Here is an 18563-nt window from a genome sequence, read left to right as displayed (position 1 = left end):
AAATATAAAGTTAAGTGAACATCATGTTAAATTCCTCTTTAATCACCAAATATGTAAACAATATCGCGATTAAACCATATTTGTTGGTAGGCAAAAAAAAAAAAAAGTAACGGTGTTTAAATTTCAGAAGCAGATTATGAATAGTCACAAAATTATTACATCTTTACCATGTGCTTTTATGTTTTCAGTGTCTTGCTCAGGCGTGGTATTTACAAGCAGATATGCAACTCTTCTGGATATCTCCTGTTTTCTTATATCCTCTGTGGAGATGGCCAGTTTTTGGATTAGTAGTTTTGGCCATTCTCACTACTGTGTCTATCGTTATTCCATTTTGGTTGACCATGGTTCATCACCTACCGTGGACTATAGTTATCACGTAAGTATTTTATTTCTTTTATTTCTATGACTAACATAACTAACTAACTCTATGGCCAAGGGAACCCGTAGGGTGAATGCCGAGTTCACTAAAGATCTCCATTGAATTCTATCCTTAGCCAACAGGATCCGGTTTCTATTTTGTATTCCTATTTCTGCGAGATCCATCTTAATATTATCTTCCCATCTGCGCCTTGGTCTTCCTAATAGTCGTTTCCCGATTGGTCTTCCAGTTAAGACTTTGAAAACATTTCTACCTTCTTCCATTGTGCCTATATGACCTATCCACCTGAACCTTCTAGAGTTGATGATCCTAACAATGTTCGTTAAACCGTATAAATTATGTAGTTTTTCGTTATGAAGTTTTCATCATTTCCCATTCTCGCTCCTCTTGGGTCCGTATATTCTAAACCCGAACTACTGACTTTGAAGTATTTTGCTATAAAAGTTTCGTTTACAAAAAGGTCAGTACCCACCAACAAATTGTTGGGAATTTTTCGAGGTTAGTTATTTGAAAAGTGTTATCACTTATGATTAAATACACTACTTGAAACTTTGTGCATTTTGATTTTAATTAGTGTCCAAGTAGTAAACTCTAAAGGCAATTTTATAACTTACAATGAAGGGTAATCCTTGGAAGTATTTAGGTCTTTCTTCTCCATTCCAATTTATGTTATCACCATTATTTGTGAAGACTACAGAAAAATGTCAATATTGAAAACGCTAAGGGGGACACAACGATCAGAAAGTAAATGTCGGTTTATATTACGACAAACTTTAAGCAAAACTTACCATGTAATTTATACGACAAATATTTCGCAAAATTTATTAAGCTAATTTCATTACGTAGTGAACTATGAAACAATATCTGGAAGAATTTTGTCTAAAAGATAATTTTCGATACAATTGAAAATAAAAGGAAACTGGTTTGCTTCTTGCCGGCTGAAGAAGGATGAGTGTTATAAGAGAAGTGCTACAGGCTATATCGGCAGTAGAAAGAGGGAGAGGGTGAAGAATGGTACGTTTGAAGTATGGTATCTGAAGATCGTACGTGAAAACAAAAAATAGCTTAATACAGTTGTTAGTGGAAGCTTCTCAGTTGCGGCAAGTTGCATACCAAAAATAGCATAATACTTATGATAATGATTTACGTTATTGCCAATTTCATGTAACACTTACAAAAAATATATATAATTGCTAGCCATACTATGAAACACATAATATGGAAACATTTTATGTTCCTGCTTTACATTATTAACATCATTATTTAAATTAGAAGGTTACCAGAAAAATTTAACTGGTTATGGTAAGTTTACAATTACCACCAGAAACAAGATTCATAAAAGAAAACTGTTAGAATTATCTTGAAATGTATCTTATCCTAATAGAATAACAATTATTTTTCCAAGAACTGTTGTTATTTGAATAATTTACGATAAAACTATATGCATACTATGTATACTTTAAATAAATTTAGAATATATAATTATTTTTTCTTTATTTGCCATCGGTGTGGATTTGGAGCAACTTATAAACTCTTTAAATTTAAATTCAACCATTATTTAGCTACTGCGGACATTCGAAGTATTCTACATTCAATTAATTAATAACTATACGTGAATATAATTTCCTTTGTGGAAATGGAAAAGAAAAGAAAGGAAATTTCAAAGCAAGTGTGTTCATGGTTATGAATAATATGTAATCTTACGCTTGTGCATTCGAAAAGAATGCTTTCGTCGTCGTTTTGAAGGAAGAAAAGAAACTATAATCGTTAATTTGGGAAATATAGCTCACTGGTAGAATAGAGAGGTAACTGAGAAGACGATGAGCGTTTTTAGTTTATAGGGAATGTGGGTAGAAATAAATAAAAACAAATATTTAAAAAAAGAGAGAGTCGAGAGTATGTTTAGGAAGAAAGAAGAGGAAGGTTGTTTGGGCGTTTAGGACCTTGGATGTGTATTCCGTACCTCAGTTCCTGGACGTCGACTGGTAGTCTCCACGTCTCGGCTTCTGTGTCGAATTGGCGTGGAATTTGGTATAGATCTCTCCTGCCGTTGCTCACACTCGCTCCTCGTGAACTTTACCGCTCCTCGTGTAGTTCACCGCTTCTCGAGTGCTACTCCCCTCTTCCGGGTCCTGGGACCTTTTTATATGAACCAAAGTAGGAAGATGGCCGACGAAATTACGGAAAAACATCCAAAGTACGCACGTGTAGGATTCAGGAAAGTGCAAGGTAAATGGAATTCTCGACTTATTTAATAATTTGTCAACAGTTACAGAACACTTTGGTTACATCAGATTACATAAGTTACATAAATTTACCAAGAATGAAGAATGAGGAATCGTCTACTAAAGAGAATTTTGAAATGTTTGCTGACTGTCTTATTATTCCAAGTTGTGTCTGTCTCTCTTCATCCACAGAAAAGAAAGAAAGAAAAAAGTAAAAAAAAATATGAAAAATAAAATCGTTTTTAAATCTTGATTTGTTTATATACTGAATATTAATAATATGAGGGAAATCCAATATCTCTACATTCCCGCCACTAAATCTTACTGAACGACGAAAAGAGAAACGCTGTCGTTTCAGGTCCAATTACTTATTGAACGCACTGTATATATACTTTGTATTATATGAACTTTATGTATGTTATATATGTATAAAAAATAATAATTAATCACACATCACTAAAAAAAAAACACTTAAATCACTAGCGTTAACAGATAATAAAATGTAGCACTAAACCAATCAATCAATCAATATTTGAAGAATAAAGACACAAGAAAGTTAATTTGTCAATTTGAAAACATCATCTTTCAATGTCTTGGATAGTTCCTGTCTTTTCTCCCGTATAAATAGTTGACGTAATCGTTAAGATATTGAAGCACATGGTCTTGTTTATAACATTGAACTTGAAACTGTAGAAGGCTGAATCGGCAGAGTCTCAGCTGCAAGATAATCTAGGCCAGCTTGGTCGTTGACCATATGCAAAGGACGTAGTGAAGTTGAAATAGCTGTCACCAGATGGCAGATGTTATCGACTGGGCTGGAAGGATGACGCTGGGCGTGATGGGGTATGGCTGTGAGCTGCTTGAAGATGTATAATTCATTTATATTAACGATGGTTTGTGAAGAAAAAAAAAAGTTTTTTGACGAGTGATAAGGTGAGATTTACGTGCATCAAAAAATGTGTATAAACCAAAAGTGAGAAAAAAAACGTTCAGCAACATATCATTCCTTGCGTCGGTTGGTGGGCAAATTGTAAGGTTAAAATTTGAGCGTCGATATCTCTTGATGTCCATAAATCCTCTTCTTCTTAGTGGTGTTATGCTGCATTGAGGTACGGAAAGGGGTTGTGGGGAGATAAGTTTTTTTTAAAAAAAAATAATAAAGGAAGAAAAGGAATAATGGTTGAAGTTATCAGAAACATGTGACTCTGTATATGATGTATCTAGGATGAAGATTAAGAAAGGGTGTATATCAGAAGGGTAGAAAGTGAAAAGTATATATGTTATAATATAAAGAAATGGGAATTGTAGCTAAAATTTGGCAAAGGAACACAGTTTCTAAGCCGTGGGAAAATGTAAACATGAAAATTTCCAAGATGGCTGCCATGACGCTATGAGGGAGGGATGGGAGTTTTCGCAAAGGCTCTCGGTATAGTAATGGCCGATGTTTGTTTACAAACAGAAGGATAGGAGCAAAACGAATGACAAGTTATAATGGCTGTTTTTAATTTGGGAGGGGGGGGGCACAAGAGTTCAAAAACAAGGATAATGATATTGGGAAAGTAACATTTGATTAAAATAACTATTATTAGGCTTTTGAAAGGCGATTTCAAAGTCAAGGTACCTAAGCGTGAAGCCAGTGGCGTCTCGGGGGGTTGGGTTTATAAAATAGTGGAATTGTGGAGAAGATTTGAAAATAAGGAAAATTAGAGTGAAATGCGGCGGTAAAGTTATCAGAAGACTTACTTCCGATGAGAAACAGGGTTGGCAACTCAGGTAAGAATATCAAGGTATCGTGAAAAAAATCAGGGAAGATAAATAAAGGAAGTGTCGTTATTTGAGGACTGTGAGGGTGGATTTTATGAAAGTCTGAGGGTGATCGTAGTATTTCAGTAGAGGTGGGTAGGAGGCATCAGTAAAATTGGGACAATAGAAAAACATAAAAAAAAGAAGAAAAAGAAAGAGTTTGTATTAGTATAAGTACTTCATATTCATGATCTGACCAAATGCCCAAAATGTCTAAACAATTTCCTATTAATATCTTAAATACAATTTCCTTAATATCATACTCTAAAGCGGCCGGGGGGCTCATTATTTCCAACATAAACCTAACCCATTTCCAAATTAGGTTCGGAATTTAAGGTAACTAGAGGTTGGATTGGGTTTTATCGCCCAATACTCGATTGTGTTAGTAAAATTATGTTGGAAATAAAAATTGTGGGGAGGGAGAAGGTCTCTAAATTCATAAAAATAGGTATGCCCGGTAATGATTCTCAATTTTATATGGTCGTGCGTATATACGTTCTAATATCTTCTTCTAGATGCTGTTTCACAAAATGCGTGAATTGCTCGACATCTCAGTTTCCGTATCCGCTTTTAAGAATACACTATGTAGTTGGAAATGTATGAAGATTTTACGTTAGAATTCCTTAATTCCAAGACGGTAGAATGCGGCACTATAATCTCTGTACCAAAACTTCCGTCACTAACTATGAATTCTTCCGGAGGAGGACGTAAACTCAATTCTGACACTGAATGTGCATCCTCATTTCTGTTCGACGTGGTGAACTTTTCTGGGGTCACTTCAGGTACTTGATCTCTTTCTTCAATCCTCCCGTTACATTTATTCTAAAACTCTTCATCTGCAGTGGCGTAGAAAAGGAAGGTTGTTTGAGCGTTTAGGACCTTGGATGTGTATTCCGTACCTCAGTTCCTGGACGTCGACTGGTGGTCTCCATGTCTCGGCTTCTGTGTCGAATTGGCGTGGAATTTGGTATAGATCTCTCCTGCCGTTGCTCACACTCGCTCCTCGTGAACGTTACCGCTCCTCGTGTACTTCACCGCTTCTCGAGTGCTACTCCCCTCTTCCGGGTCCTGGGACCTTTTTATATCAACCAAAATAGGAAGATGGCCGACGAAATTACGGAAAAACATCCAAAGTACGCACGTGTAGGATTCAGGAAAGTGCAAGGTAAATGGAATTCTCGACTTATTTAATAATTTGTCAACAGTTACAGAACACTTTGGTTACATCAGATTACATAAGTTACATAAATTTACCAAGAATGAAGAATGAGGAATCGTCTACTAAAGAGAATTTTGAAATGTTTGCTGACTGTCTTATTATTCCAAGTTGTGTCTGTCTCTCATCATCCACAGAAAATAAAGAAAGAAAAAAAGTAAAAAAAAAAAATATGAAAAATAAAATCGTTTTTAAATCTTGATTTGTTTATATACTGAATATTAATAATATGAGGGAAATCCAATATCTCTACAGTAATATGTCGTTTATGAAGTAATCCACATCTTTTTAAAACATGGTCTCATGTCTTGAGGATGATGTTAGTAAAATGACCTGCGTTTTCACGTTAACAGTTTTGCATCCATGAGCATCGTGCGTTTCATGATGTAACATGTCCAAAGCAATCTGATTGCTTTTCTCGATGATTTCTGTCTTCAGATCTCCAACTGGTGTATATTGGTTTTTGCATGCTTTTGGCTTTAAGTAACCGCAGAAGAAGGAACCAGAGACTATGAAATCTGGGAATCTTAAGGGACATGGGATATCACCAAATCGAGAAATTATTCGATTGTCAAACAATTGTCTAAATGCTTCAATCGACTAGCAATTTGTGTTTGATGCTACTCTTTTCTACTAAAACCACGTACTGTCACGAATCTGTGGGAATTATTTTAGTTCTTCAAGAACTAGGTTATTCATCATTGCAGCATAGTGTTCGGAGTTGATGGTTGCTGCGTTTCATTCATCTTTAAAATATGTATGATTTCAGTGGATGGCATTCATGCTCTAAACAGAGTTTTCAGGATCAAAATATCTAAACTTTAGCTTATTCATGAAGCAATTTAGATGGAAATGGTCCTCGTGTGACATCCACATCTAGTCAATGAACTCTTCGTATAATATGCTTTCACAGTAGATTGAATCTTAGTATCATCCAGCAACCCCATGGTAACTGAATAACATGGCATTTCTACTTTGTACGTGACACGGGGCCACGTGTACCAGTGCTGCAAACTGTATCTGGTATATTTTATTGATCACAAGATCGGTACGAAAAAAAATGTCGGAGTATCAGAAAATAAACGAAAATACAGGAAAAGCAGTTCAAGTTTACACTTTTTCAATGTTTTGCGATTTTAAAGAACGATTTCACCATCTATCGTCACTGTTTATGATTCTATGTCTTTCCGATTTCTAGTTCAATCTTTTATTGTCGTGACGCCTACATTAAGTTAATTGGCATTATTTTGAGTGATTCCCCTTTGCCCAGTCTTTGTAGCATTTCTAATTTCTCATTTAATGAAAGAGTAACGTGTTTACGTTCCACTCTTGACATTTTGAAAAGCACATACTATAATAAACATAGAAGAATACTGTCCTGAAACCAAAGAATAGTAAGCACTAAAAATTGCACCGTGCAGTACAGAAACACGCACAAAGAATGAACCCATACGAGAGATGATAGAGCACTAAGGCAGACAACGGTGACAGCAAGTAAACAACAATGCGACGACGGCAGTTAAGGACAATGAGTCTCACGAGTCACCGACGAGTCGAAATAAGTTCGAGCACGGTCGGTTCAAACGGAGTGGTGGATCAGCCGATAGCGGACGAGAATGGTTCTACTGTATTTCCATATGTCTCAGGTTCTTACATCAATAATTTTGCTGCATTATTGAGATTTTTTTCAGTGTATTATTGTTTCTTGCTTTCAGAAGTTTTGGATCCCTTATCAGGATTAAGACTATGTCGATCGTGTATTTACAATTTAATGAGGAATTTCGAACTACGTTCAATTATAATACGGGTCTTCCATCGGTAATCGAACCTTGAACCACGTCGCACGAACAAGTAACTAGAGCAACATTTAAAGTGTTGTTTAGTTTAATTTTACAAAATCAACTATGTAGTAACGTTTTTCAGTAGCGACTGAACCTTACTTTTCTGTAATCTATCGTAACTCTTTGTATTCACTCCTTTTTACAGTGACCTACTTAAGCTTGTGGATTACATGTCATATATCTACGTACCAGCTTTCTCAAGAGGGGCTCCATATTTTGTAGGTGCTGTATTGGGATATATTCTGTACAAAACTAGAAATCATAAAGTTAGAATTCCTAAGGTAAGATATGAAATACACTTTCGATATATTTATATTTTCATTACTATAGTTGTTATTTGCTGTAGAGAAAATTGTTTTAAGTTTCAGCTTATAATTAGCAGGCTTGTATCACGTATAGGACTATTTCATAACTAAAAATGTGATTTTTATTGAGTTCAATGCCAGGTTTGTATATAATATAAATTTTATGTCCATTATTATCAAGTTACGAAAGATGGTGAACTTTATAATATTACACCTTTTGAATTATTAGCAAGGTATTCTATATTTCACCCATTCATCACACATTTTTGTATAACCCAAAGTCTGTGTTGGTTGAAAACGACAGAATATAATACTTTCCATTTTTGTTTTCTGCACACAAGTTACGTTGTTCTTCGGAAACGAGATTCTAAGTGTGTTATATTTTACTTGGTCTACCATACTTGTCTTAACTTTATCTCAGCTGCCTTTGAATAAAAAATCCTTTATTAACTTTTAAATAGAATATACGAGGGGTGTTCCATATTGATCTACAATTTATTTTTTACACTTATAAGAACCTTTATGCTTCGGTAAATACATCCATTTTCTCGACATTGTCTCCATTAAAGACTGCAACTTGCGCCACTGATGTGGCAGGTTCTTTTGTGTAGGTGTGAATCACTTTTTCGGGGTCTGTCGAACCCACGTCCGGACAGTGTCTTGAATTTCCTGCAAGTCGGCTAAATGACGTCCACATAACAATTTCTTCAATGCCCCGAGTACCCGTAGGTGGTAATTAAAATGGACCAAGTCGTGAGAATAAGGTGTGTGTGAAAGCACCTGGAACGAAAACTCATTAATGACAGTCATGGTTGCCGGACTCATGTGGGTACGATTGTTGTCATGTTCCAGGAATACACATTTCGCCCGTTTTCCTGGTTGTTTCTTGTGAATTCCACACCGCAAACTCCGAAGCGTTGTCACGCATGACTCACTGTTAATGGGGATCCCGGGTTCCAACCAGTCAATGAGGATGATTTCATCTTTATCCCAGAAGACTGTGACAATGCATTTTCCAACAGAGAGCAGTATACTGAACTTGTTTAAGAACTTAGCTGTATAGGAACTGGGGATGCCTTTATGCTTCCATTGCAATGATTGGGGTTTGGTCTCTGTCTCATAGTAGTGCAGCCAAGTCTCGTTGCCAGAAATGAGTTTGAACATGAAGCCTTCTAAATCCTGGCTGTAGCGTTGTACAAGATCACTGTTCACGTTCTTGCTCTGTTGTCTTAGTGGTGCATTCAGTGACATGGGAACCCACTTGGTAGACATCTTACTCATCTTAAGGTGTTCGTGCAGTGACCACCAGCTCCGTGCATGTGATGCACCTGCTGTAAGCCACTACACTCTTGAAATGTACACTAGTGTTGTCACAGTCGCTTTCCTCCCAGAACTGGTCCCATCCTTGTTGACTTAAGGCCACTTTTCCAGCCGTCCACCCAATTGTATACGGTTTTGCTTGACGGTGTGCACTCTCCACACACTGTCTCCAATCCCCAGTGTGTACACCCTCTTTCTACAGAAATCACGTTGTGCAGCGCTGTCCTCGCTCATCACTTTCCACGTTGTCCGCTCATGTATTTACAGTTGTTTGTGAAATGTACTACAGTTTCTGTATTGTTCTTTCACATGAAGGCAGATCTATGTACTACGTCCTTTCAACTGTGATGGCTAGTTGAATGGTGGACCCTGAAAGAAGTGAAAAATGTGTAAATCAATATGGAACACCTCTGGTAATAATATTTGTTAGAAAAGCAAAAAGAATTACATTAATATATTACTTTCCAACATGTTTTTCGAAGAAATATCCTTTATTATGCAGACACATCGGTATATTTTGTTTGAAAACAACATTAAAATGTTATCATTAGCACAATATTGTCGGTAAAAATTGTACATGTTTAAGGTTTTTCACTATATAAATACCAAATTTGATCCTTTGTTAGTTTATTTCAAAACTCATAGGTCAAATCCTCTTCTAAAAATATACCAGTAAGCAGCTTTCATGTTTTGAAAAATGTAAACAAATTCAAACGAATTTATTCTACTTCTCCATATACAGCAGCAAGTCAATTTCACTTTTTTGAAAAATCTAAACAAATTCAAAAGAATTTATTCTATTATTTCTTTTCTGTGTAGAAAAATTTCTTTATTTTCTTTCTTTTTCTCTAGTTGCTTGTTTGGCTTGGATGGTTAATTTCAACAGGAGTCTGTCTCACAGTTCTGTACAGCCTTATTATTGTATATCATGGTAATGACGTTTTTACCAATGATCGTTCAGACATAGAATCAGCATTCTATTCTAGTTTGCACAGATTTGCTTGGGGAGTTGGTATATGTTGGGTTATTTTTGCCTGTGTAAAAGGATACGGAGGTAAATATATATGTAGCATTTAATTTATGTTTTTTCTCACATATCCTTAAATATATTTATTGGCAAACTACAGGTATATTAGAGATACTATTGTTTCGGTAGTAAGCGAATCTTTTTGTGCTGATTTGTATAAATTCATGATTTTTTTAAGACAATGTATTCAATAATCTTCTTAGCTGTTAAAAATTCAAACACAGCTTGTATCATTAAATTCTTTACTCCGGCCATGGATTTCAACGAAATCGTAGGCCATCACGTTGGGGTCCCTGGTGACCCCCTGTTTATCAAGTTATGAATGATACGTAGTTTGAAAGCTTATGGAACGCAAATTCCAACGAGGTAACATTTGTGCAGACCAATTCAAAGAAAATATATCATTTGTTATATGGAACCGTCTAAAAATAAATGTAATCAAGGTAAGAAGAACTGTGGCTCAAAAATGAACCAAATTTGCCACCCTCAACTCCCCACATAAGCAAGTATAGATACGGGGTATTACAATATATTGGACTACTTCATTGCCTTACATAACAATTTTTATGAGTGTACTCCCAAGGGGGGAAAGCCGCCCCAAAAGACTAAGACAAAAGAAGTGAAATTTATTCGTCCCCTATCCTCCGTGGTATCTCTTACATACACAAAATGTGAAAAAATAAGCTGCAAAATTCATCCTTCTGGAAGACATTAATACAAAACTTAGCTTGCTAACTTAATCTGAGACTGAGTAATTAACACTTAAAGCCTTAACCCGCCCGTTGCTTAAAAAATATATTTAAAAATATCAGTGCAAAATGCGGGACAGCTCTTTAAGAAATTGAACTATAACATAATGGTAGACACAAAATAAGTTATATTTTCGGCGAAACGAACCTGGGTCCTACTCTATGACAAACGTACATTTCTCCTAGTGTAACAAATCTATACAGAAACATTTATGAACTTAGCAATACCTTGATGTACTAGTAAACAGAAAAATTTCATAACACATATATTATCACAATAATTTTAATCAAACTTATAATAAATGGAACCCATTTGGTGATGTAAATTACTGAGCGAACGCAGTTACGATATCATATTATTCTAAGTATTGTGTAGACACACAGTACGAAAGCAGAACTATTAACATATGAAGAAAAAATCATTGTGTTCAATAATTTTCTCGTAGGTCCTGTGAATGCAATTCTGTCATGGAAAGCTTTCCAGCCACTGAGTCGTCTCACGTATTGCGCTTACCTTACACACTTCTTCATTATCAATTATTTCGCAGGAACTGTCAGGACGTCGGATTATTACTCTGATCCAAGAGTGGTAAGTTCTTTATCTCTCAACAATTAATGAATCATCACTTCTTCAATATTTCATTACAAAATCATTATTTAGTCATCGCTAACACGCTTGAATAGTTTCACAAAACGAATGCTTTTATTATCATTTTAATATATCTAAAATATTGCAATGCAGCGTTAGAAAAAATACTGTTTATCACATTTTTGCTTAAGGATAGTTGAATGAAAAGATCTAGATTAGTGAGTAGAAATTCCAATTTTCTTCTTTTTATAATATTATTTCTCTTGCATAATCTTGGACGAAAATGAGTAGTATTCTTATTGATTCTTTAGAAGATGATTAAAGGTGCCATTAAAGCATTTATTTTCAAGATTATCCTCAGAATAATTGTCAAGTTGACAGACCTCAAAAGTCATTAGTTTCCTATGTATATTGTGCTTTATCCTACATCCTTATTCTTTCAGTTTCTACCATTTCATTTGACAATATTCAACTTTATCCTATAGGAAATGATCATTATGTAACTATACAACTAAATACTTTTTGTTATGTTATTATTAATTCAGTATTTTCATTATCCTACTACGAGTCCAGATATGGTGAGTGTGGCATTATATTTAAAAAAAATGCACATGAGAGAGCAGAAATTTAGTAATAATATCAGATGAACTTTGTGTCTTTATCTATCAAAGTTTTTTTTGGGGGGTAATTAGGGTATATCATTATAATGTACAATAACATATAACTTAGATAACTGTATATTATAGATGTTAACTTTGTATCTTGACAAAAATATTATAAAGGTGACAAGAAAACCAGTCAATATAATAAATAATGGTTTTCTTCTTAACGAAAAGACAGTTTCAAAAATAATTACTAAACTTATACAAAACGTTCTCGAGAAATGAATGAATGTGGTACACCTGGCCCTATACCGATGTTCCGAGCCGATGATAATAAGCTGCTCATGACATACCGTGGCCTCTATGAAAGAACTAATGTATCAGCTTCAACTATGGAGTTGTGCCAAATCGTTGGAGATAGTCATTTGAATTTATGATATCGACAAAACTTATTCAATATGTCCACCGTGTCATACTGCAGTGCTCCAACCTACACGGATATTGTAACTAAGGCCGAAGCGAAGGGCTGGCTTTGAGGAGATTTAACACCCATCCTATAGCCCGAGTTTATCACAAAACAATATCAAAATTGAATAAAGACCTTAGAGGAACAATTTTCCAGATTGCAAAAAACTGAAATGCGACTTATAACCAATTTTGTAGATAAGAGTTTTTACGTTTGTACGCACAGTGATATAGATGCTATTCAAAAAACGTAAATTGTGTTTTCAAGCCACGAGTGATTACATTGTAAACTAACATCTTCATATTATTCTATCACTTCTCGATGTTGGTCAGGACAGAAAATTCTGAAAATGTCCTCCTATCAGTTTGCTACTTTAAATCTTACGCTTCTGAGAACAAAATGATAGATGATGTGTCCAATGTTACACCTCTTTGAAAACTAAATTTACATTCAGTGTTATGAAGAACGATGCACATTATTAGAGTGGTCATCTAAGACAGCTTATTTCTCATAAGGAAAATCGTTTACTGTAAACTTGATTACAAGACTAAATTACTTTGCTGTTAATGTAAAGCTCAGCCGACGCTTTTTATCAGTTGAAAATTAAAATGTCTTATGGCAGAGGGGAGTAAAGTATGTAAAAAATTTAAAACCAGTAATAATCAAGGCACGAAATCAATGTCCACAAAACCATCCTACATATAAATTTTTACTATTTCTTAATTATTTTTCGTTTAATTTATTACAGGTAGAAGCATACCTGGGAGATATGGTCTTAGTTTTGATGTTGTCTGCAATATTCACATTGATTTTTGAATCACCAATACTTATTCTCGAAAAGGAACTCTTTGGGAAGGGTAAATATAAACTTTCTATTTCTCCATTACAAGTAGTTATTCGTTATGTTTCAAATGTATTACCTATTAGATATATTTGTTTGTTTATTTTGATCAGGAGGTCTCATTCTCTATCGTTTTTATAATGATGGGCTTTATGATTTTACGGAATATTTGTAATAATAGACACTTCTATTGTTTAGCATAATTGTTAAATGAAAGTGCAGATTTTAGGTATAGATTCAACTATTAGTCTATTGTTGTCGAGAATCCTGTAAAGGAAATTGAAGATTAAAATATAAAAAATATAATCATGCCTGTTGTTCTATATGGTTGCGAAACGTGGTCGCTTACTCTGAGGGAAGAACGTAGACAGAAAGTACTTGAGAACAAGATCCTGAGGCGAATATTGAGACGAAAGAGGAACAGGAATAAGGAGTCGCAGAAACTTCATAACGAGAAACTACATAACTTATACCGTTTACCAAACATTGTTGGGATAATCAAACCTAAGAGGCTCAGGTGGGCAGGTGTAGCCGGAATAGGAGAAAACAGGAAGGATTTCAAATTTTTAACTAAAACGACAATCGAAAAACCACCATTAGGATGACCTAGGCGCAGGTGGTAGGCCGATATTAAGATGGATCTCACAGAAGTAAGAATACAAAGTAAAAAGTGGCTCCCGTTGTCTAATGATAGAAATTGATGCAGAGCTTTTATGAAGCTGGCATTGAACCTCTGAGTTCCATAAATCATAGAATTACAGTTAGTTAATTCAATTATTAGTCGGAATGGTAACTGGCATACAGAAATGAAGGATAAATTGACAATCTAGTTTTATTTTAGAATTATATCAATTTTCTACCTAAGATCACATCCGTGCCTTGTGGTACATAGTGAGAACCTAGTCTGAATCGTGTAGTAAGACTGAAAACTTCCCTAAGGTGTTGGAAGGAAGTAAATCCAGGAATATCTGGATTCTTAGCTTGACTTCTATTCATTGCTTCGTGAATTCACTCCAACGCGTACGTTGTTCTATATATATTCTTTATGAGTAATACTTTCTGGACGCAAATACATTACCTCAGCACCGTAATTTACTAGTTTACTTAATTATATATTATTAAGATCTTTATGATTATAAACTGACAATTTTCTATATTTCACTCAAAAGTCGCAATTTCACATTTTCGTTAACGATAAACTAAAACTTTATGATTGACTATCTTTTTCTTAAAAGAAAATATAAGATACATTTAACATTTCGTTAAAAAAAAAAAAAGCTTTGGTCTTTATCTGAAGAAATGGCAGATTACAAACAAATGTTTGTTCCGAAACGGAGGAGTAGAAAATATATTTTCATAGACGTAGTTTTGTGTTCAATTATAATAATATTCATAATAGAGTACCAAAGCAATGAAAATAATTATAAAATAGAAGCATGATTAAACATAGCATTACGAACTATTATTGTTACATATATCATAGTACATATTAAAATATTATCGTAAAAATTAGCCTGGTTTGGAGACGCGAGGAGCTCAATCATTAACTATGATTGAGGAAGTCTGGCATAAAAGCAGTCATAACATAGGCAACGACATAAAATGCATCACAAAACACTGTTAAACAATTTTGAAAATGCTAGCAACGAAAAGAAACTCCAGGTTTGGATATCACATGGTTTGACTCAATGGCGTTTAATCGATAAGATTTATGTTCTCAAATCTTCACTGAAACATAACCGCCTTTTGCCACTTGTGAAGTAGATTATCACTAGTGATGGGAAGTGGATAGCTTATAACAGCAATGTGGAAAAAAATACCAAGCCTCAGCGAGGACATGCTCTCAGTCTGTAGCAGTCTATTGTCAGTCTGTACAATAACGTCCAGGAACGTTAAGCTATCCTGTTAGTGGGATTAGAAGGTTATCTTATATCATGACTGAATGATAGGCGGAGGCGTGTCAGTCAAGAATTATAGCGAGTTTACTTACCAATTCAAGAGAAACCTCCGGAACTATAAACGGAAATGGTGCCTACTTCACGCTAAGAACACCAGAGCACATTTCAATCCATTAGCAGTTGTGAGAATTTGGCTAGGAGATTTAAACGTTTCCACCGTATATCCAGAACCTTATGCTTCAGGCTATCACTTTTCGGTCTCTGCGAAATTTATGGAATGGTATTAAGGCAATTTCAAAAGTGACCTATGAAAATCATATGTCACAACTTTCTGAACAGAAACCGCAGTACTCTACAATGACGAAATTATGATGTTGACTGACAAATGGTAAATCATCGAACAAGCTAGTATTTTACATATGAGGTTTAATGATGTTATCTTCAATTAAAATTAAATTTATTGTCAATTCTAACCTTAAAAGCTCAATTCTTTCAAGAGAATCTGATTGTCTTATTCCGAGTGTATCTTATATATGTTTGAATAGAAGTATGCAATCTTACTTCAAACCATAAAAAAAACTTTTCTCAAACTCAATTTCTAAATCAATTAAAAGGGTTTATAAACTATTTCATCTCCATTTAAGGATATGTATATGAAGTAATTACAAAAGAACTTAAAAATTATCTTCAAATGATTTGTTAATTATATCACTTTCTCATTTTCGTTACTTCTGTCTTTCGCCGTAGGTTCAAAACCTAAATCAGGTAAAGGAGATCCTGAGGAAGATTTAAAGAAAACATCTGACCAGCCAACGAACATGCTGCCAGATGACAATCTTGGATCTGAACTCGAAAAAGAAATTTCCCCATATGCTGTTGTTATAGAAACAAGTCGCCATTGAGCAAAGTTTTTCTTCAGTTAATATCATATATTTCAGCAGAAAGAAACATATTCAGGAAACATTTATGTTTCACCCGGAAATCCCAAAAATGGACTCGACACTCATTTAGTCAATCTCTATTCCTCGGGAAGGAAAGAGTGATTAATGCTCATAAATTAGGCTGAAAGTTTGAATTATAGTGTGTTTTTATCATCTAAGTTTATATTCTCAGAATATTTGGCATGTGTAATAACTGAAAGCGAATCACAATAAGAAAAGTTAGTAAACTAAAAACAGTAGAACATAAGAACATTTCTTAGAAGAGTCCCTTCAAGCTGCTCTTCCTTCTGAAGGCTATTTGTTTGACAAGTCATAATAGTTTGACTAGGCCCTTTTCATAATAGACATGTTATTTGCACTGAGAGACACGTGTCATTTTAACGATTTTCTTTAAGGATATATGTGTGTATATATAGCCCTCTCTGAAAAAGAAACTTCAGGTTTCCAATATTGTTGCTGCTGTAAACATTTTGTATAGTTATGTATATATTAATAAATTATTTATTATTTTTTGTATATCTTGTATAGTTCTGTTTTTAATAAATAAGTCAATATTAATAGAAAGTTAGTGTTTTAATGGAAAACTAAATACATCATAAAATTATTATTTTGTAAGAATCCTCTCTCGAGTACTTCTAGCTTGATTTGAAGTACTACTTCCGTTTGCACGACTTAATAGTGAGATATATCTAGGTTATCTTTGTCTAGGTTCATGTACAACAAATATTAATGTTATCCATACGAGTGTAACCAACTGTAATATATCTAACACGTTAAGTTTCACGTAGATCTCATGGGGCGTATAGCAAATTTTATCTAGGAATCATATAAGGTACATGGGACCTATATATCTACCCTATGTTGTTACTTCTTTAGAAAGTTCTTGATCCAATATTGCTAACGATATTGAGTTAGAATATATTGATGTGTGACTTCGAAAAAGGATTTTATAGCAACGACCCTGTAATATTTCATTTGTCTTTTAAAAGCATTTCGTTTTTACTTTTTAAATATCTTTTATTCATCTGGAAAAATCATGGATGGTCTGGTAGAAAAGTTTCATAATTCATTGCTGCCCTTAATGTGATGAATGATAAATATAAATATATCATATCGGCAGTAATTAACCGTACAAAATCCACAATCGGACGAGCTTATAATTTCAACTGCAATGTAAGGTTTCTCCACTGCTTTTAAAGCTGTGCGATTGCAATCTCGTTCAACATTACTCTTCCATAAGAGCTGTCTTGGTATCACACTTTTTGCTATTATTAACAAAAAGATAATTTTCAATCGCTTTATTCTCTGGAGCTTACAAAATCTATTTATCGTAACACTCGTATCCTTGACCTATGTATCGTAACCTTGACATTCTCGAACGATATAACCCAATGGGCATAGAATTTGTAATTGTAGACACATTTTTTTATAATAATTTCATAGGCGCTAATACTTACTCCCAATATTACTATTCTAAGTAAAAATTGAATTATTGCGCGAGAGGTTAAATCCAATGTGCCGCTGAGGTATATCAGCTTCTTTAAATCCTCCTATCTCAAACAGATTAATTATGGGTTCAATCCTAACTTGATTATAAAAACGAAGGAAATTATTATCATAGGGTGATGGAGTAATTATGATACTACTGACAATTTGTAAATGAGAAACTCTGGAATCAATTCCAATCTGATCATAATATCTTCTAGCCGGTGTTGGAGGTTGAACAACTCTGCTTAAATTCTGTACATATGGAGTTTCAAAACCCCTGATATTACTTCACATACTGAACAATGAAAAAGTATCTCCTCCTTCCATTCTATTCGCAAAAGACTGAAAACTCAGGGAATGATTCTCGCTATTTGCATACATGATTGGGTCCCGATTTGGCGTCAAACACATTGAAATTACCTCAAACTTGCTATCAACCATTTTAGTTTGATCTAAAGTATCATTAGATGCAGATCAACATCTGGCATATGAATGCAATCGAAATTATTATCTCTACATATTTTTTACGTTAATCTAGAAACAAGGGTAACGAAATAATAAAGAGTACACTAATTATTTCAATTTTTCCAACAAAATATTCATCAATAATATTATATAATTATTGTCGTTTCGAATTATTGTCTCAAAGTAGTATGCTAAGATCCATATTAGTCAACTCATCTCTTGAACTTACCAAACTACATTAATTTGTGTTAAGTTGATTCTGAGTTTAGTGTGGCGCGAGGCTATATAATACGTGGACCTACTGTTTAGCATAGAATCCGAATCACATACGCTCACACCATTAATCGAACCGGGATTTTATATTCATTTGGTACATAGTTGTTTTAATATACATATTTGTTGTAGTAT

General features: G+C 34.3%; 1 protein-coding gene across 1 annotated transcript; it reads left to right on the top strand.

Annotated features, from left to right (window-relative positions):
• Positions 1-213: 213 nt before the first annotated feature.
• On the top strand, positions 214-16673 carry LOC145670755 (O-acyltransferase like protein-like). Its single transcript, XM_081739522.1, has 6 exons — positions 214-376; positions 7610-7745; positions 9942-10143; positions 11312-11454; positions 13271-13379; positions 16009-16673. Exons 1-6 carry the CDS (start codon positions 222-224, stop codon positions 16161-16163), a joined length of 900 nt encoding a protein of 299 aa, XP_081595648.1. The 5' UTR covers positions 214-221; the 3' UTR covers positions 16164-16673.
• The last annotated feature ends 1890 nt before the right edge of the window (positions 16674-18563 follow it).

Source organism: Thermobia domestica, chromosome 14 (assembly GCF_964235325.1).
Source record: "Thermobia domestica chromosome 14, izTheDome1.hap1.1, whole genome shotgun sequence".
Lineage (NCBI taxonomy): Eukaryota > Metazoa > Arthropoda > Insecta > Zygentoma > Lepismatidae > Thermobia > Thermobia domestica.
This window is presented reverse-complemented; position numbering and strand designations above follow the sequence as displayed.

Excerpts from the sequence above, each read along its gene's own strand:
- LOC145670755 (XM_081739522.1), top strand. The coding sequence starts at position 222 with ATGCAACTCTTCTGGATATCTCCTGTTTTCTTATATCCTCTGTGGAGA. Across the intron at positions 377-7,609 it reads CCGTGGACTATAGTTATCAC|TGACCTACTTAAGCTTGTGG; the intron begins GTAAGTATTTTA and ends TCCTTTTTACAG. Across the intron at positions 10,144-11,311 it reads CTGTGTAAAAGGATACGGAG|GTCCTGTGAATGCAATTCTG; the intron begins GTAAATATATAT and ends ATTTTCTCGTAG.